This window comes from Oryctolagus cuniculus, chromosome 14, assembly GCF_051225735.1.
Source record: "Oryctolagus cuniculus isolate XC-2025 breed Fujian yellow rabbit chromosome 14, ASM5122573v1, whole genome shotgun sequence".
Classification (NCBI taxonomy): domain Eukaryota; kingdom Metazoa; phylum Chordata; class Mammalia; order Lagomorpha; family Leporidae; genus Oryctolagus; species Oryctolagus cuniculus.
This window is the reverse complement of record NC_142880.1, coordinates 74,181,816-74,202,608: the sequence shown is the minus strand read 5'-3', so window position 1 is coordinate 74,202,608 and position 20,793 is coordinate 74,181,816. Positions and strand designations below refer to the sequence as shown.

General features: G+C 40.0%; 1 protein-coding gene across 1 annotated transcript in view; it reads right to left on the bottom strand.

Annotated features, from left to right (window-relative positions):
- Nucleotides 1-20,793, bottom strand: part of NDUFS4 (NADH:ubiquinone oxidoreductase subunit S4) — a 112,994-nt gene that overhangs the window by 66,334 nt on the left and 25,867 nt on the right. Inside the window, exon 2 of the mRNA XM_008262198.4 lies at nt 6,189-6,267. Within this exon, the coding sequence (XP_008260420.3) occupies nt 6,189-6,267 (79 nt within the window). The remainder of the gene's footprint in view (nt 1-6,188; nt 6,268-20,793) is intronic.

Sequence of the window (20,793 nt, the reverse complement as noted above, 5' to 3'; positions counted from 1 at the left end):
GGAAGGAAGGAAGGAGGGAAGGAGGGAAGGAGGGAAGGAGGGAAGGAGGGAAGGAGGGAAGGAGGGAAGGAGGGAAGGAGGGAGGGGAGGGGAGGAAGTCAAATAAGGGGCCAATGTTGTGGTATACAGTAGGTTAAGTCTCTGCCTGCGGCACCAGCATCCCATATGAGTGCCTGTTCAAGCCTTGGCTGCTCCGCTTCCGATCCACCTCCCTGCTAACAGCCTAGGAAAGCAGTGGAAGATGGTCCAAATACTTGGCCCCTGCACCCATGTAGGAGACCCAGAAGAAGCTCTTGGATTGGTGCCCCGTTCCAACCACTGCGACCATTTGGGAGGTCAACCAACAGAAGGAAGACCTCTCTCTCTGTCTCTCCCTCTCTAACTCTGCCTCTCAAATAAATAATATTAAAAAAAAAAAAAAGTCAAATATATGGAACCATACAGCATACAGTCTTTTGGGCCTGGTTCCTTTTATTAGTGTTGTTTGAATTTTCTAGTTACAACTCCTTTTTTAGATATGTATTTTCCAAATAATTTCTCCTAAACTGTGGCTTGTATTTCAATTCTCTCCACACTGCCTTTTAAACAGCAGAATTTTTAAAGTGGATCATGCTTTGGTGTGTATTCAAAAAACCATCAGACTAACCTAAAGTTACAAATATTTTCTCTTACACTTTCTTCTAGAAATTAAAAATGTTGGGGACCAGTGCTTCTCATAGCAGGTAAAGCCAAAGCACGGCCTGCAGTGCTGGAATCCCATATGGGTGCCGGTTTAAATCCTGGCTGTTCTGATCCAGCTCTCTGCTATGGCGTGGAAACCAGTAGAAAATGCCCCAAGTCCTTGGGCCCCTGCACCCATGTGGAAGACCTGGAAGAAGCTCCTGGCTCCTGGCTTCCAATCGGCCCAGTTTGAGCTGTTGCAGTCATTTAAGCAGTGAACCAGCAAATGGAAGACCTCTCTGTGCCTCTATAACTCTGTCTTTCAAATAAATAAATCTTCAAAAAAAAATTGTTTTGCAGGCAGAGTTAGACAGTGAGAGAGAGAGAGAGAGACAGAGAGTTATAGACAGTGAGAGAGAGACAGAGAGAAAGGTCTTCCTTTCGTTGGTTCACCCCCCAAATGGCCGCTATGGCTGGCGCTGCACCGATCCGAAGCCAGGAGCCAGGTGCTTCCTCCTGGTCTCCCATGCGGGTGCAGGGACCCAAGCACTTGGGCCATCCTCTGCTGCCCTCCCAGGCCACAGCAGAGAGCTGGACTGTAAGAGGAGCAACCGGGATTGGTACCTGGCGCCCCAACCAGGACTAGAACCTGGGGTGCTGGCACCGCAGGCAGATTAGCCAAGTGAGCCACAGCGACGGCCTTCAAAAAAAATTCTTACAATAATCTTAGAAAAAAGAAAATAAAAATTTTTGAGTTTTAAATGTAGCATCATGGATTTATATTTAGGATCTGGGAGTTAATTTTTGTGTATAGTACAAGGTATGGGTGAAGAGTTTTTACATATAAATATATAATTATCTCATCATCATTTGTTGCAAAGCTTCTGTTCTCTCCATAAGTAAAACTTTCTAAAAATTATAGCTAATCAGTAATAAAAAAAGAGCAGCCTCACAAAGGAATGAGAGTCAGTTAACCAGAAATTTTTAAAAGAGAAATTGGAGAACCAATTGTTCAGTGTAATAAAAAAGGACAGAAGACTAACCACCCTCAGAAGCCTAGCTGGGGAAGGCTTCACTCACACATACTGTGACCCAACCATCATCTCCCTCCAGCAGTTCAGCTTTTATTTATTTTGTTACCTACTAGACGCCCAGGCAATAAAACGGTAAACATTATATAACAGTGACATAAAATTCTGTTTCCCTGTCATTTAAAATACTCAGAAGAATTTACTTCAGATTTTGAAAAATGTTATCAATAATACAGATACACACTTTATATAAAATTTTTTATTGTTTAAAATGTAAAATAAATGAACTCCGATTACTCAGCATTTCTAGAAGTGCCCTTTTAAATCACTGGTCTTGTCATGATGCTAGTTACCAAGCCCTCCATTAGAGGGTGTTGTAAGAACAAAAAGACATGAAACCTTTATTAGAATTATGTTATCAATGGATTATTTAACACTTTAATTGAATACAAAGCTATATGAATGGCTAAAATCACATTTGAAAATTTACTATGCGTTTCAGTTATCCATATTAAACATTACTTCAATAACTATCAATAACTACATATAAGACTTCAACTGATTTCAGTTAGAATATCATATTGACATTTTGACTGGTACATTTCAAAAACAATGTAACAAACCTGGGCAAAATCTACAAGATTCAAAAATATACAAATGATTTTATGACATAATTAAAAACATGAAATTAAATCAGTCTGTATAATTCTCTGGTATGCTTAATAGAACCTTGTTGAAAGCCATATACATATTTTTTCTTTAAGATTTATTTATTTGAAAGAGTTACACAGAGAGAGAGAGAGCCAGACAGAGACAGAGATATCCGCCATCTGCTGTTTCATTCCCCAAATGGCTGCAATGGCCAGTGCTCAGCCAAGCAGAAGCCAGGAGCTGGGAGCCTGAAGCTTCCTCCAGGTCTTCCACAGGGTGGCAGGGGCCTAAGCACTTGGGCCATCTTCTGCTGCTTTTCTGAAACCATCAGCAGGGAGCTGGATCGTAAGTGGAGCAGCTGGGACACAAACTGGTGCCCACACAGGATGCCAGCATCACAGGCAGCAGCTTTACCCACTACTCCACAATGTTGGCCCCGAGAACAATGTATTCCTGGCTGATTCACTAACTTTTTAAACCAGAAAGAAAGGAACTTAGAAGAGTTATTAATGAACTCTAAAATTTGAGAGTTTTATAGAAAATAAACCATAACATTGAAATAAGCTCTTGGGCAACCTCTTGGGACTTAAAAGAGATGGTGTCCTCAGGAGTTAAGCCGCAGATTGCAACTGCAGCAAATTTAAGTCCCAGCTATTCCACTTCCTATCCAGCTTCCTCTAATGTGACTGGGAAGGCAGCCGAAGATAACTCAAATACCTAGGCCCCTGCAACCCACCTTAGAGACCCAGATAGAATTACTGACTCCTGGCTACAGCCTGGTCCAGCCCTGGCTGTAGCAGCCACTTGGGGAGTGAAAATGTGGATAGAAGATCCCTGCCTGTAACTCTTTTAAATAAATAAATAAATATATTAAAAAAAAGGGGGGGGGGACAGAGATTTGTGCTCTCATTAATTAATGAACACATGGGATGTGAAAATCTTCCTCCTTTCACACATACTATGATCTTATTTTTTTTTTATTTGACAGAGTTAGACAGTGAGAGAGAGACATAGAGAAAGGTCTTCTTCCTTCCATTGGTTCACCCTCCAAATGGCCGCTATGGCTGGCGCTGCACCGATCCGAAGCCAAGAGCCAGGTGCCTCCTCCTGGTCTCCCACGTGGGTGCAGGGGCCCAAGCACTTGGGGCACAGCAGAGAGCTGGACTGGAAGAGAAGCAACTGGAACTAGAACCCAGCACCCATATGGGATGCCGGCACCGCAGGCAGAGGATTAACCAAGTGAGCCATGACGCCAGCCCCTGTCTATGATCTTATTTCTTTTATACTAAACTAAGCAACTGGTGTTTCATTAACATCTTTAGAAAAAAGAAATGGTAAATGGATGAAGACTTGAGGAGAGTAAAAAGGTCCAGGTAGTAGGAATACAAACTCTGAATGCCCTGATGCAGGCTTGGTGTGGCTGTAGCACAGAATTTAAGACAGTGGTAGATGATATACCTAGAGAGGAAAACAGCAGCTAAATCATGCAAGTTCTCAAAGGCCAGGTATTATGGCAGATGAAGTGGCACATATGAAGGTTAAGCCACAACTTGCAATGCCAGATGGAGCACTGGTTGTTCTGCTTCCAATTTAGCTCCCTGCTAACTTGCCTGAGAAAGAAGCAGAAGGCCCAAGTGCCAGCCTCTGGAACCCAGGTAGAGTTCCAGGATCCACATGGGAGATTCAGATGGAATTCCAGGCTTTTGGCTTCAGTCTAGACCAGCCGTGGCTATTGTGATCATCTGGAGGGTGAATCAGTCTCTCCCTCTCTCACTCTGCCTTTCAAATAATAACGCCTAAATCTTTCTAGAAAGAAAAAAAGGACCTTTTTAAAAGTCCAGCTTAAGATTGTAATGTTTATTCTAAAGGAACAGAAAGACCCAAGAATTTTACATAAAAAGGTACAAAACAAGCATTTTGAAAAGACTATGCTCACTGGGGCCAGCGTGTGGTGCAGTGGGTTAGAGCCCGGGGTGCCGGTTCTAGTCCTGGCTGCTCCTCTTCTGATCCAGCTCTCTGCTATGGCCTGATAAAGCCCCTGCACCCACGTGGGAGACCCAGAAGAAGCTCCTGGCTCCTGACTTCGGATCGGCTCAGCTCCAGCCATTGCAGCCATCTGGGGAGTGAACCAACCGATGGAAGACCTCTCTCTGTGTCTCTTCCGCTCTCTGTAACTCTTTCAAATAAACAAATCTTAAAAAAAAAAAAAAAAAAAAAAAAGAAAGAAAAAGAAAAAAAAAAGACTATGCTCAAGGTAGGAGACTGGTATAGCAGTTAAGATGTCACTTGGGACATATGCATCCCATTTCATAGTGCCTGGGTTTGAATCTCTGCTCCAGAAACCTAGAAGACAGCAGGTAAGGGTCTCTATCACCCATGAGGGAGTCTTAGACTAGGTTCCAGTTACTGGCTCTCAGCTATAGCCTGGCTCAGCCTCAGACATGCAAGCATTTGGGGAATGAACCAGCAGATGGAAGCTCTTTCTTTTTGTCTCTGTGCGTGTCTCTCTCTCACTCTCTTTCTCTCAAGTAAATAAAAGTTTTTTTAAAAAACAACCATTCTGCCTATCTTGTAGAAAATGAATCATAAAAGATTAAGGAGTCCGAGGGAGATAAATTAGCAAACTATGGCAATGATTTAGCTGTAAGATGACATAGCCTAGAAATGTCAGTAGGTTCATTTAAGAAATAACTTGAGGAGCCAGCATAATGGGTTAAGCCACCATGTGCAGCACCAGCATCCCATATGGGCTCCAGTTAATGTCCCTGCTGTACTATTTCTGATCTAGCTCCTTCTTAATGTGCCTGGGAAAGCAGTGGAGAACCCGAGTGCTTGGGACCCTTTACTCATGTGGGAGAACTGGATGAAGCTCCTGCCTCCTGGCCCAGCCCCAGCTGTTGTGACCATTTGGGGAGTGAACCAGTAGATGGAAGACATCTCTCACCCTGTCTCTTCCTCTCTGTAACTTGACCTTTCAAATAAATAAAATAAATCTTAAAAAAAAAAAAAAAAGGAAAAAGAAAAGAAATAACTTGAAAATAAAACCAACCAGCCTGAGGCCTAAGATATGAATTTTCCAAATTGTCAGCCAGCTTACCTGTTTGTATCTTTAATAGTAAAAAAGAAATTTAAATGGGACCTATTATTTAGATTATGCTTACAAAGTGATAGACTGTACAACATTTAGATGGGGAATAGTTAAGAAACATATCCATTTATTTGATTGTTAACAGTAAATCAGATATAAAATGAAAATTATGCTATACCATTATACATTTCTACAGAAGTCTTAGAAACACCATAAAATTTATGTTATTGTACAAGGTAAGCATAAATAACAAATCACACCTAAAGTAACAGCCTACACAGTAAAAATGCTATAAGTAATGGCTGCCAAAATTAAGGTGTTGGTAGTTGTAATTCAATTGCATGCATATATACAAATGGTGGTGTGTATGTGTGTGTGTACATATACATACACATAACAAAATAGAAAAGGTCTAGGAAAACTCAGTATACTGGTAAGTATATCACAACTTTATTATAGGAGTGTAACTGAGAAAAAAGGATACACTCATTACAAAAGTGAAAGTGTTCCAAATGATACTAATTAATGCCACAAAAAGGGAATCCTTCCATAATTTTTATTTTTTAATAGTTGTACATGACTTTATGTAGAATGCTTAAATTATCTTTCTATGACAAATATTTCTTTTTAAAATGTATACATAGTCTAGAAATTCAAGTAGCTTTCCTAGAAAAACCCAAAATACCATACTGAATATCTATAGTACAAAAGTAACCCCGAAGGCAGAATCATAGCAGTGTGTATTGGAAAATCCTTACCAATTTTTCATCCACTGTTATGAGTTGTTTCTCTCGAGTTTGGTCCGGCACCAACCTCCATGTGGAAGTGCTAAACAACCTGCAGTGCAAGATTTGAAGTTAAAAAATGATCCATGCAACAAGAAAAGAGAAGCAGACAAATCTTACATAAACAAGCTACTTTACAATATCTGTCTTATTTAAAAAAAAAAATGAAAGAAGGGAAAGAAAGAGAAGAGGGCACAAAAGTCCTTTCTCTCCCCAATTAGTTCTGTCTGCTGGGTTTTTGGCAGACTCTCACTTGACAGTTCACAACAGGCTGCACTTTATGTCAGTCTACAGGCTCTCTGTCATAGAAAGGCCACCAGTGACAAGTACTGTATTGCTCTCTATGAGTATACAGTGGCTGGTTTGTCAGGACCAGGCAGAATCATGCAAAGCCAGACCAACTGTTCTGGAATGCTGATTCCTAAGTGATGGCATCAGAAGTAGGGTGGGGAGGGGGAATTATAAGAAAAAGTTTTTTCACTCTAATTTCAAACCTAAAGTAGTTTAAACAGGAATTACTTATATGATTATTTTAACTTATGTTATTAGTTTAGTCTTGTATCCTGTTCACAGTGTTGAAAACAACAATATTAAGTTAGAAGTAAAACAGGCACAGAATCTGGCATTTTGATATCAGAATCTTTCCACCCTCATCCCCTACAAATTACTTAAAGCTAACAGTCTTTTCATTCCACATATACATTGTCACATATACTAATAAATGTCATACTTTTTCCTAGATTATAACATTTTTAACATTTTAAAGTTTTACAGGCTTAAAGCTATCTTATGTAGATTTCTTCTGCAAAAATAAGTTAGTATTTCCAATTATGGTTTAAATTTTCATATATAGCATTCGGTCCATTTTTAATACAATATAATCCCTAATAACATGCAAAACTTTATATGCACACTTTAATCTATTCACTAATCAGATAACTTAGATTGCTCATAAGCCTTGTACAATGGGCTTCACTGCTTTATGAACATATATCTTCAAAAAACTGTGAATTCCAAATTTAACATATTATATAATCTTTATCACTGTTAATGCTCCATTCAGAAATACATAGACACTAAACAGGTGTACTTGGAAGCTATTTTATTTATACAAAATTAAAATACACTTTGTTGTTGACATAATATTAAAGAAGTATAATTAAGAACCTTTTAAAATCTATTTATTCTAGAAATCAAGCCCAATTACACAATAAATTTTGAAGACTCAACCAAATTCACATATTACAAGAAAAACATACAAAGATGAGAACTTGTTTCTCTAAATTAGGGACTTGTTGGCTCAAAATCATGCAAATTATATGAAACTCTGTTCTTTGGGCTGTACAATTTTGAATACACAGCAAGTTTAATTTAAACAATTATCTCAAGTTGTATGATAAAATTTTAGTGTTTGTTAGTTGTAATCCAAGTAAATTTTTTAAATTTACAAAGCAAAATATAATTTAAGAATATATTTAATTTTATTAATAATTTTAATTTTAAGAATAAAGCTATATAACATGTTCTGTAAACCAATGTGAACTATTTATTTTTTTTTACTTTTATTTAATAAATATAAATTCCCAAAATACAACTTTTGGATTATAGTAGCTTTTCCCCCCCCATAACCTCCCTCCCACCCGCAACCATCCCATCTCCCATTCCCTTTCTCATCCCATTCACATCAAGATTCATTTTCAATTCTCTTTATATACAGAAGATCAATTTAGTATATACTAAGTAAAGATTTCAACAGTTTGCACCCACACACACACAAAGTATAAAGTACTATTTGAGTACTAGTTATACCGTTAATTCACGTAGTACAACACATTAAGGACAGAGATCCTACATGGGCAGTAAGTGCACAGTGACTCCTGTTGTTGATTTAACAACTGACACTCTAGTTTATGACGCCAGTAATCACCCAAGACTCTTGTCATGAGCTGCCAAGGCTATGGAAGCCTCTTGAGTTCGCCAACTCCGATCTTATTTAGACAAGGCCATAATCAAAGTGGAAGTTCTCTCCTCCCTTCAGAGAAAGGTACCTCCTTCTTTGATGGCCTGGTGAACTACTTATTATAAACAAAAACACAGAGAGAAAATTAACTCATTTTTATCAAGGTGTATGCAAAAGGTAACACAAATTTTTAAAAAATGTTAAATAAAACTACCAGAAAGTTAAAAATCACAATTAAAATTTTTTCTTAGGAAAGACATTTAAGATAGGCTAGAATATAGAGATCATAAATAGGAATTTTATATTCACATTATATATACATAATATAGTCACATTTATTAAAATTGTATTTACATTTTATATAGATATAGAGACAAACATATAATTTATTTCAGAAAAAACTCCTCAGAAAAAAAATCATATATAATTTGTGTTGGTGTAAGTTATACCAGGTCTTGTTCTGAGTAACTACCTTGAAACTGAGTAATTGTTAACAGAATCAATTTTTCTTTCAGTTCTAGATAGATAAGGTAACAACAGAGGTCCAGCATCAATTTGTACATAGCGTTAATCAATTGTACCTATAAAATATAATCTATAGGGGCCGGCGCCGCGGCTCACTAGGCTAATCCTCCGCCTAGCGGCGCCGGCACACCGGGTTCTAGTCCCGGTCGGGGCGCCGGATTCTGTCCCGGTTGCCCCTCTTCCAGGCCAGCCCTCTGCTGTGGCCAGGGAGTGCAGTGGAGGATGGCCCAGGTGCTTGGGCCCTGCACCCCCATGGGAGACCAGGAAAAGCACCTGGCTCCTGGCTCCTGCCATCGGATCAGCGCGGTGCGCCGGCCGCAGCGCGCCGGCCGCGGCGGCCATTGGAGGGTGAACCAACGGCAAAGGAAGACCTTTCTCTCTGTCTCTCTCTCTCTCACTGTCCACTCTGCCTGTCAAAAAAAAAAAAAATATATATATATATATATAATCTATAGGAAGTGTTTAGCCTAGCAGTTAACACTGATGCATCCCACAATGGAGTACCTGAGCTCCTTGCTAACGGCCTGAGAACAACGCAGTAGAAGATGGCTCAACTTGCGCCCCTAGCACCCATGTGGGAAACTCAGAAGAAGCTCCTGGCTCCTGCCTTCAGCCTGGCCCAGCCCCAGGCCATGGCAGCCACTTGAGGAGTGAACCCACAGATGGAAGATTCTCTCTCTCTCTATCTGCATCTCTGCCTTTCAAATAAATAAATCTTAAAAAAAGGAAATCATAATTTTATTTAATGTGCAGTTCAGTGCTTATTTTGTAAACTCCAGAAAAAGTTTGTCTCAGGAGTGCTTTTATTTCTGTCCTATTTGTTTTGTTGATTGGTTTGTTTACGTTTCCAGATTACTCAAGTATCAACCTTAATTCTGAGCCCACAGAATAAACTCCTGAGGGCTGTTATTATCAATTACTATTATTAAAATATACAAGTCATTATTATATTTACTTTTTTGTGTAAGTTCCCTTTAAGACGAAAAAAATATTCTGGTGATGGAATCAAGAGACCTTATTTCTAACCCCGGTTTCAGCACTTCCTTGTAAACTTATAAAATAAAGAACTTACAGCTCTAAAGTTTCTCCTAGTGATAATAGTACAAATGCTTCTAATAAGTGAAACTGGGCAGAGCTCCTGCTTGTTTTATTAATCCCCCCATAGAAATTCAACTCATAACATTTTTCTTTAAAAATAGATATAGTAGGCCGGCGCCGCGGCTCACTAGGCTAATCCTCCGCCTTGCAGCTCCGGCACACCGGGTTCTAGTCCCGGTCGGGGCGCCGGATTCTGTCCCGGCTGCCCCTCTTCCAGGCCAGTCTCTGCTGTGGCCAGGGAGTGCAGTGGAGGATGGCTCAAGTGCTTGGGCCCTGCACCCCATGGGAGACCAGGAGAAGCACCTGGCTCCTGCCATCAGATCAGCGCGGTATACCGGTCGCAGTGCGCCGGCTGCAGCAGCCATTGGAGGGTGAACCAATGGCAAAGGAAGACCTTTCTCTCTGTCTCTCTCTCTGTCCACTCTGCCTGTCAAAAAAAAAAAAAAAAAATAGATATAGTAACATCTTTCAAAAACTTACCAACACACCACATTCTCTTTATCCAGTTATCTATTGATAGACATTTGGATTAACTTTATTAAAAACACTGATGTACCTATTTCTGTGTGCACATAACTTTGCAACTTATAAGGGTAAATATCTGGGAGCACAACTGCTCCTATGCTAAGACTATGTTTACCTTTGTAACAAACTGAAAGACTGTCTTCCAGAGTGCCTGTACCATCAGGAACCCCATCAGTAACAAACATGACTTTTTGTTCTCATCCTTGCTGATATTTGAAATGGTTGGTGCCCAGGATTTTAGCCAGTCTAGTTAAGTGTTTGGGTTCCTGTCACCCATGTGGGAAAACCAGATGAAGCTCCTGGTTCCTGGCTTCAGCCTGGCCCTGCCCTGGCCATTGCAGCCATTTGAGGAGGGAAGCAGTGGATCAAAGATTTCTCTCTCTCTCTCTCTCTCTCTCTCTCTCTCTCTGCCTCTCCTTCTCTATGTAACTCTTTCAAATAAATAAGTAAATCTTTTAAAAAATTTTCAATGAGAAAATAAAAGGGGTTAAGGGGCCATTTTTAACATTTTGGGATAATATACAGAATAGAAATTAAGTTAAAGGAGTGATCATTTGGCTTAGCAGTTAAGAAGTAGGTTAAGAAACCCACAAACCATATTATAGTGCCTGGGTTCACTGCTTGGTTCTCACTCCTGATAATGAAGACCTGGAAGGCAGCAGTGATGGCTCAAGTGATTAAGCCACACTTAATCTTTTGAAAGTCACCTAATGCACTGAGGGAAGATTTATGCAAGAGGGATAAGAGTAATTATTCTCACGTTCCAGATTTTGGAATGGAATTGAGGAGTTATAAGGAAGAGAATATGGGCAAGGTAGTGGAGAATGTTAAAAATGAAACTGGAGTCTGAATATGATTTGGCTTCCAACATAACAGACTATTAAATCCCAAAGTCTTACATTAATGGTGCTGAAAGACTAGTGCACTCTCTTAGTTTAGGGTTAATCTTATGAGTATAAAATTGACTCAAAATTGATCTCTGTTAAAAACAAGAATGGAAAAGGGAGAGGGAGGAGGAGGAAAGGTGGGAGTATGGATAAGCGAGAGGTAGAGGGCAAGAATCACCATGGGATGCTGGCACTGCAAATTTGTATATATTAAATGCATAAAGTTTGTATTTGTTAAATGACATTTTTTTAAAAAAGGATTAAGAATTTAATCTAATTACAGTGTCTGCAGCTAGAGCCTTTAGGAATTGATAGAACTGGGTTAGGGTGCAAGGGTGAAGTTCCATGATGGAATCGTGATAGCTCTATAAGGAGACCACTTGGGTGGGTGTGAGCAAGATACTTACCTCTTTCAGCTGTCTGGTTTCCCTTATGATCAGTCTTCTGTACATTCACTGCCTTTGCCAGCCTCTACCCTCATAAAAACCAGGATGATGGGACCATCCTGGCTTGGATTTCTGAACTTCTTTAACTGTGAACCAAAATAAATCTCCTTCCTTCACCTTAGGTATTTGTTGTAATAACAAAAAGTTAACTAATACAGAGGGTATGATGGAAAAATGTAAAGGAGAAGGAAATATACCCATGTTATCATGGTTGGTTTTCAAAATCAACATATATAAAGTAAAAATAAGGGGAATAACTAAGAAATGATGATGACAGTAATTATATCACAGCACACACAAAAAAAGAAAAATTCATAATTATGTGAGTCAAATCATTGAAATACACGGCCACAAAAAATTACTGGAGTGGAATGCCATGAAGGAATTGTGTTGCTGTACTTTGACATATCTGATAAATCTGAACTGAATTTTTATAAGAAGTATATGATTCTGGAAATGAAAATTTCACAAAAATAAACAAGAAAATTTGGAAAACCAATGAAGTAGAATTTGCCTCTTGAAACTAATAAGAGACTACAATAGCAAGGATGTAGATTACAATGATAATACACCAAAGTCAACAACTTGAATATGCTATTAAAAACATAGTACTATTTACATTAGCACCAAAATAAATATTTAGATGTAATTCCAACAAAATACGTATAGGACTTCTAGGAAGGAAACAAAAACTCTGATGAGGGAAATCACAGAACATCTAATTAAATGAAGGCACGTTCCACATTCACGGATAGAAAAACTTAAGATTATTAAGATATCAACTCTCTCCAACTTTACTTTATAGGCTCAACACAATCCCCAAACTCCAGCAAGTTACTTTGTAGATATTAGTAAGTTGATTCCAGAGCTCATATAGAACAGCCAACAAGATGTGGCTATGGTACTCAAGTGTGGTACAGGCTAAAGAACAAACAGATCAATAAAACAGAATTAACAGCCCAGAAGTATGCTACTGAGATTTGGTCAGCTTATCTTTGAAAAAGGAATGAAGGCAATAAAATGAAGAAATCTTTTCAATAACTGATGCTGGAAGACCAAAAATTCACATGCAAAAAAATTTAATCTAGGCAGTGACTGTATACTTTTCAAAAAATGTAACTGAAAATGAATCACACACTTCAATGTAAGAGGCAAAATTTATAAACTTACAGGAGATAATATAAGAAAAAAATCTAGGTAACCTGGGTTTTGCACTGATTTTTTTTATTTTGTTTTTAAATACTTATTTATTAAAAGGCAGAGTCACAGGAAGACAGGCATGCACTAGATCATGTCGCTCCCCCTCTTCGTGGAGGAACGACACAGGACCCTGCGCTGTTCTTCTGTCTGCTCGGCCCTCCCCGGGTTTGCTGCTGGTTCTTCCCGGGTTGGCTGCTGGTCCTTCCCGGGTTGGCTACCATCCCTTCCACCTCCGTGGAAGGGCGGTTCCCCCTGCCACATTCCCCACTTCCGCGGGGGAGCGGCACACCGCCGGCCGGCTCTCTCGGGGGCTGCACAGGTGTTCCTCTTAGATGTTCCTCTTAGATGTTTCTCGTGCATGCCGTCTCTCTCCTCCTATGTAGTCCTCTTCCACCAATCCCATCTCTGCTACCCACACGCCGAGTACGCTGCTCTCCTCCAATCAGGAGCAGGTCCCACAGTTTATTGGTTGAACTGGAGGCAGCTGTGTAGAAGCTGTTTCCCTTCTCAGCGCCATATTGTGGGAAAGCAGATGCATAGAATAAGTCTTAATTCCAGTAACTTAGTCTAGTCTGAGTTGCTCCCCACAGATCACTTCCCAGATGGCCAGACAGCTGGGCCTGGGCCAGGTCAAAGCCAGGAGCCCAGAACTCAATCCAAGTCTACCAAGTCTACCAAGCACTTGGGCCACCATCTGCTGCCTTCTTAGTCACATTAGCAGGGAGCTGGATCAGAAGTGGAGCAATCAGAACTCCAATCAGCACTTTAAAAAAGGATGCCAGGGGGCCAGCACTGTGGTATAGTGGGTAAGGCCGCCACCTGCAGTTCCAGCATCCCATATGGGCACCAGTTCGGGTCCCAGCTGCTCCACTTCTGATACAGCTCTCTACTATGGCCTGGGAAGGCAGTGGAGGATGGCCCAAGTCCTTCGGCCCCTGCACCCAGGTGGCAGACCCAGAAGAAGCTCCTGGCTCCTGGCTTCATATTGGCACAGCTCCGGCCATTGCAGCCAATTTGGGAGTGAGCCAGCGGATGAAGGATACCCTACCCCCTGCCGCCTCTCCTCTCTCTGTATAATCTCTGACTTTCAAATAAATAAATAAGTCTTTATTAAAAAAAAAAAAAAGATGCAAGGGTCACAAGCAACAGCTTAACCTGATGCACCACAATGCTGGCCCCTGGCACTGAGATTTTAGATACAATGATCAAAGCATAATCTATAAAGGAAAACTGGGTAAGCTGAACTTCATTAAATCTAAAAGACCTTCTGGTCTGTGAAAGACATTGTTGCAGGAATGAGAAAACAAGCCACAATTTGGGAGAAAATATATGCAAAGCTTATCTGATAAAGAACATGCACTCATAATATACAAACTCTTAAAATTCAACAATAAGAAACAACTCAAAATGTGGGCAAAACATCTGAACAGACACTCCACCAAAGAAGATATGGGGGGCCGGCGCTGTGGCTTTGTGGGTTAAGCCACCACCTGTAGTGCCAGTATCCCATATGGGCACTGGTTTGAGTCCCAGCTGCTCCACTTCCAATCCAGCTCTCTGCTATGACCTAGGAAAGCAGTGGAAGATGGTCAAAATCCTTAGGCCCCTGCACTCGCTTGGGAGACCTGGAAGACGATCCTGGCTCCTGGCTTCAGATTGGCACAGCTGTGCCCATTGCGGCCATCTGGGGAGTGAACAACGGGTGGATAACTCTCTCTCTGTCTCTCTCTCTCTGCCTCTGCCTCTCTGTAACTCTGCCCTTCAAATAAAACTTAAATAAATCTTAAAAAAAGATACATGACAAACAGCATATAAAAAGGTACTCAACATTATACATATGTCATTAGAGAATTGTAAATTAAAACGACGACACCTATTCTATACACCTATTAGACTAAAATCTAAAACACTGGCTACACAAATGCTGGTAACAATGAGAGGAACAAGTCTTATTCACTGCTAATGGGAATGCAATGGTATAGGCACTCTGAACGACAGTCTGGCAGTTTCTAAACAAAAATGAAACACAGTCTTAATATAGGATCAACAATTATGCTCCAAGGTATTATCTAGTCGTACTGAAATCATATATTCAGACAAAAATTTAGGTAAATACAAAGAAAAGCCATTTCATACCTATTAAGAATGCTACTGTTGGCCGGCGCCGCTGCTCACTAGGATAATCCTCCGCCTAGCAGCGCCGGCACACCAGGTTCTAGTCTCGGTTGGGGCACCAGATTCTGTCCCAGTTGCCCCTCTTCCAGGCCAGCTCTCTGCTGTGGCTAGGGAGTGCAGTGGAGGATAGCCCAAGTGCTTGGGCCCTGCACCCCATGGGAGACCAAGAGAAGCACCCGGCCCCTGCCTTCGGATCAGCGCGGTGCGCCAGCCGCGGCAACCATTGGAGGGTGAACCAACGGTAAGGGAAGGCCTTTCTCTCTCTCTCTCACTGTCCACTCTGCCTGTCAAAAAAAAAAAAAAAAAAAAGATGGCTACTGTCACTAAAAATTTTTTTTAATTCAGAAAGCAACTATTGGTAGGATGTAGAGAACTGGAACCCTTATTCACTGTTGATGGACATATAAACTGTTGTAGCCCCTATGGAAAACAGTGCAACAGTTCCTCAAAGTATGTAAAATAGAATTTCCATATGATCTAGCAACTCTACTCTCTGATACATATCCAAACAAACTGAATTCAGGAGCTGACACAGGTATAGACACATGTGTGATTACAATGACATTATTCATTGTAGCCAAAAGATGAAGTCAACACCAGTGCCTACTTGACAGATGAATGGTAAACTAAATGTGTACACATGTTAACAGAACATTATTTAGCCTTTAAAAAGGAATCAGAATCTGATACACCCTAGAACATAGATGAACCTTGAAGACATTATGGTAAGTGAAATAAGCCAATCACAAAAGAATAAACAGTGTGTTAAGTCTATTTATATGAATTATCTAGCATACTCAAACTCAGGGACAGAAGGTAGAATAGTCACCTCCATGTCCTGAGAAGAAAGGAAAATAGAGAGTTACTGTTTAAATGGGTACAGAGTTTCAGTTTTGAAAGATGAAAACATTCTGGAAATGAATGGTGGTGACTGTTGCAAAACAATGTGAATGTACTTAATGCCACTGAATTATACTTTAAAATCACTAAAATAGTAAATTTTGTACTATGTATATTTTACCACAACTTTGAAAACATTAAAGGAAAGAGCATATTTTGTGAAGAAATCATTGAACTCTGGTTTATGCCACCAACAAAGAGGAATGTATACACAAAAATTTTTCAAAGCTGAAAATTTATAACTTTGCCTTTTTATGGACATATGCAGAAATACTATGTATATATTAATCACTCTCATCTCACAAAATTTTAGAAGTCTATATTAAAGCTTTGAATTTCAATAAGATCATTCATTTGTACTTCCTTGTATAGCAAATTTTCCACCATTACACACTTTTAAAAAAACTTTTAGTGTAAATCTATATAACAGAAAATATGTGATCCTTTTTGTTACTGTATGTCATACTAATTAACACCCTAATGATTTTTCAGACCTTACAGTGGGCCCATTATTCAACATATTTTACTTAAAAATAGTTGATAATTTTGAATCTTTCTTTACTAATAGGTTTATGTTACAAGCAAACACAAAAGAGAAAAAATCTTTTGAACTAGCTGACTCCTAAATAACTACTGGTCATTTTTTTAAAAAGATTTAGTTTATTTATTTGAAAGGCAGAATTACAGAGGGAGAGAGAGACAGATCTTCCATCCGCTGGTTCACTTCCCAAATGGCAGCAACAGCCAGGTCGAAGCCAGCAGCCAGGAGCTTCTTCTGGATCTCCCTCATGAGTACAGGGACACAACACTTGGGCCATCTTTCACTGCTTTCCCAGGCCATTAGCAGGGAGCTAGATTGGAAGTAGAGCAGCCAGGAGTTGAATTGGCATCCAAATGGGATCCCTGCGTTGTAGGTAGCAGCTTAATCGGTTAAACCAGAGTGCTGGCCCCTAGAAATTTTTTAGTTAACTATCTAGTGTGCTACCTGGCATCTTTAAAAAAAAAAAAAATGATTCTATTAATCAGTTAAGCATAATGTTATATATCCTTCATGGTCTTAACGCTAGTTATCAGGGCTGTGTACCAACATTCCAAGTCTCCTAAGCATATGGCAAAATTATAATTCATGGAAGTTAGATGTGAGCAGTGTGACTTACTTTAGCCAATGAAATACAAGAAGTGACACAGTATCTACTAAAAGGTACAGTAGCTACTAAAAGTCAATGTCACAGTAAACAACAGTGGTTAGTCTCAATTCCCAAATGAGGACATAGAATAGAATTCTTCATTTTTCCACAGGGACATGCTGTATGAAAAATAAATAAATCTTGCTCACTAGGCTAATCCTCCACCTTGTGGCGCTGGCACACCGGGTTCTAGTCCCGGTCGGGGTGCCGGATTCTGTCCCGGTTGCCCCTCTTCCAGGCTAGCTCTCTGCTGTGGCCAGGGAGTGCTGTGGAGGATGGCCCAAGTGCTTGGGCCCTGCACCCCATGGGAGACCAGGATAAGTACTTGGCTCCTGCCATCGCATCAGCGCGGTGCGCCGGCCGCAGTGCGCCGGCCGCGGCGGTCATTGGAGGGTGAACCAATGGCAAAGGAAGACCTTTCTCTCTGTCTCTCTCTCTCTCACTGTCCACTCTGCCTGTCAAAATAAATAAATAAATAAATAAATAAATAAATAAATCTATCTATCTATCTTTGCTATTTTAAGCCTTAGGTATTTTGGGCTTTAGTACCCTGACTGATAATATCTGGATGACCAATTCTCTATTCATGGCTTCTCTAGAGAATGCCCTGTGAAAACTTAAGTTCTACAATGTCTGTTTTAAACTGACCATTTGAAGCTGAGGGTGCTATAGCTTAAGAGTTTACTATTTTCAAGTGAATCAAGATGTGACTTTTAAAAAGCTGTATCTTGAGTCTTTGCAAAACCAGCATCCGAGACTGGACTGCTGATTTTGGTCCCAGCTGCCCTGCTTCCAACTCAGCTTCCTACTAATGAATCTGGGAAGTCATGGAAGATGGCCCCAGTACTAAAGCCCCTGTCATACATACGTGAGACCAGGATGGAGTTCCTGGCTCCTAGCTTCAACCTGGCCCAGAGCTGGCTGGCATGACCATTTAAGGAGTAAACCAGCAGATATGTATTATAAACCAGAGATATATACTGTCTCTGTACCCTCACTCCTCACTCCCTTTTGCCCCCTCTCCTTCTCTTTCACTCTGCCTGATTCAAATAAAAAAAAAAAATCTTAAAAAAAAAAAAGACTTGCTGCACAACAGTTTTGATGGTAGTGTTTCATCTTAGACCATTCACCATCTAATTTTAAAAATATTTTTTAAAAAAGGACACACATTTTTCTTTTATTTTTAAGATTTTATTTATTTATTAGAAAGTCGGAGTTACACAGAGAGAGAAGGAGAGGCAGAGAAGGACACAGAGAGGTCTTTCACCTGCTGGTTCACTGCCCAGCTGGCTGCAATGGTGGGAACTATGCCAATCTGGAGCCAGGAGCTTCTTCCGGGTCTCCCACATAGGTGCAGGGGCCCAAGGACTTGGGCCATCTTCTACTGCCTTCCCAGGCCATAGCAGAGAGCTGGATCAGAAGTGGAGCAGCCAGGTCCCGAACCATCGCCCATATGGGATGCCAGCACTGCAGGTGGTGGTTTAACCTGCTACGCCACAGTGCTGGCCCTACACATTTTTCTTCACTTTAAAGTATTCCAACTTTTGTTTCTTTCATCAGTTTAGGAATCTTGGCTTAAAACTACAATGTATTAGCCATAAAGCCACAGGGATTTTGTTTGTATCATAAATATATTTGAAATAAAAAAGTAAATAAAGTCACAGAAAATATGCCAAAATTAAGATACAATATTTGAACCCACTAGCATTACCATCTAATAACACTGTATCAAAAATAGAAAGCTAGTTAGTGTTACTTAGGCTTCAAAGATAAAGTGTTTCCGCCAGCATTGTACATAGTAGTTAAAGATGCTACCTGCAAGGTCGGCATCCCAATTGGGCGCTGGTTTGAGTCCAGGCTGCTCCATTTCCGATCCAGCTTTCTGCCAATGGCCTCAAAGAAGCAATGGAAGATGGCCCAAGTACTTGGGCCCTTGAACCCAAGTAGGAGACCTGGAAGAAGCTCCTGGCTTTGGCCTGACACAGCCCTGGCTGATGCAGCCATTTGGAAGTGAACCAGCAGATGGGATACTTCTCTCTGTCTTTACCGCTCTTTCTCTGTATTTCTGCCATTCAAATAAATAAAATATTTTTCAAAAATTTGAAAGGATAAATTGTCTTGTCCACTGGCAAATCTGGGACACTTGGGCATACTATTCTTTAAAAACTAATGATCACATGATTAAAAACATAAAATACATTTACTAAATTAGAAAAATAATTTACTAATTAGAAAAAAATTTACTAACATTCATAGTTTTTTCACTTCATGAAACAAACTGGAAAACTGTCATGTAATGACTTCAGTTACTCAGATCCATACCAAAATTCCAGATCTGCCATTTAAGAGCAATATGACCTTGAGCAAGTTACTTTGCAACTCTGCACTTCAATTTCCTCATCTGCAAAAATGAAGATATCGCTACCTCACAGAATTAGTGGTAGAATTAAATAACATGTTTAGTAATTGGCACGGAGTATGTCTGGTATAGGCAGAAACAAATGTTCATTTCTTTCCTTCTAATAACAAAACCAACTCATTTAGTTGTAACAGAAAAGAAAGAACTCTACGTAAGATGAATATTTCTTTTCCAGAACTTTTCTTTTTCATCCAATCAACCAGGAAGTACTAGCAAATCTTCTATTTGATCTTCATTAATGCAAAAGTTAATCGGCCTCCCTGCCTCTAGTCTTCTCTTCCTCAAAGGCACCTTCCATCCATCTAATCAAATAGTTAAATTCAATCCTGCCACTCCTTCCCTTAATATTCCTCTATGATTGGGTGGTAAATAACCTTAAAGTATTGCCAAGTATTTAGGGACAGACTACCATGATATTCACAATTTGCTTCACATGGCTCAGGTATACCCACTTCCCTCATCATTATGTAGAAAGAAATGTAAAATAAGCAAAATAAATCCAGCAAAATATTAGCAATGTTAATTCTACGTGGTACATTTATGGATTCATTGCACTCATAATTTTTAACTGAAAATTTTAAAAATATGCTGTAAAATTAAAAATGAAAATTATGATTAATATGCTTCATCTGTAAAAAATAGAGAATAAAGTAATTTTTCAAATATGCATGAAGAAGCTCCAAAAGCGAGAATCTAGCAACAAAGATCTGGGGTGGGCAGGCAGGGGATGTGGTGGAGGGCACGAGGTGAAAGCAATGGTAAATGAATAGGTGGGGGACAGAGATAAGAAGGAAACTCATATAAAATTTATTTTCTTTTTTTTCTTTTTTTAATTTAATTTAATCTAATTTAATTTGATTTAATTTAATTTAATTTTTTTTTTGACAGGCAGAGTGGACAGTGAGAGAAAGAGAGAGAGAGAAAGGTCTTCCTTTGCCATTGGTTCACTCTCCAATGGCCACCGCGCTGATGTGATGGCAGGAGCCAGGTACTTATCCTGGTCTCCCATGGGGTGCAGGGCCCAAGGACTTGGGCCATCCTCCACTGCACTCCCTGGCCACAGCAGAGAGCTGGCCTGGAAGAGGGGCAACCGGGACAGAATCCGGCGCCCCGACCGGGACTAGAATCTGGTGTGCCGGCGCCGCAAGGCAGAGGATTAGCCTAGTGAGCTGTGGCGTGGGCTAATTTATTTTCAATACAGAATTCTATGACATTATATATTAAAAATATTATACTGAAAAATAATGTTGATTATA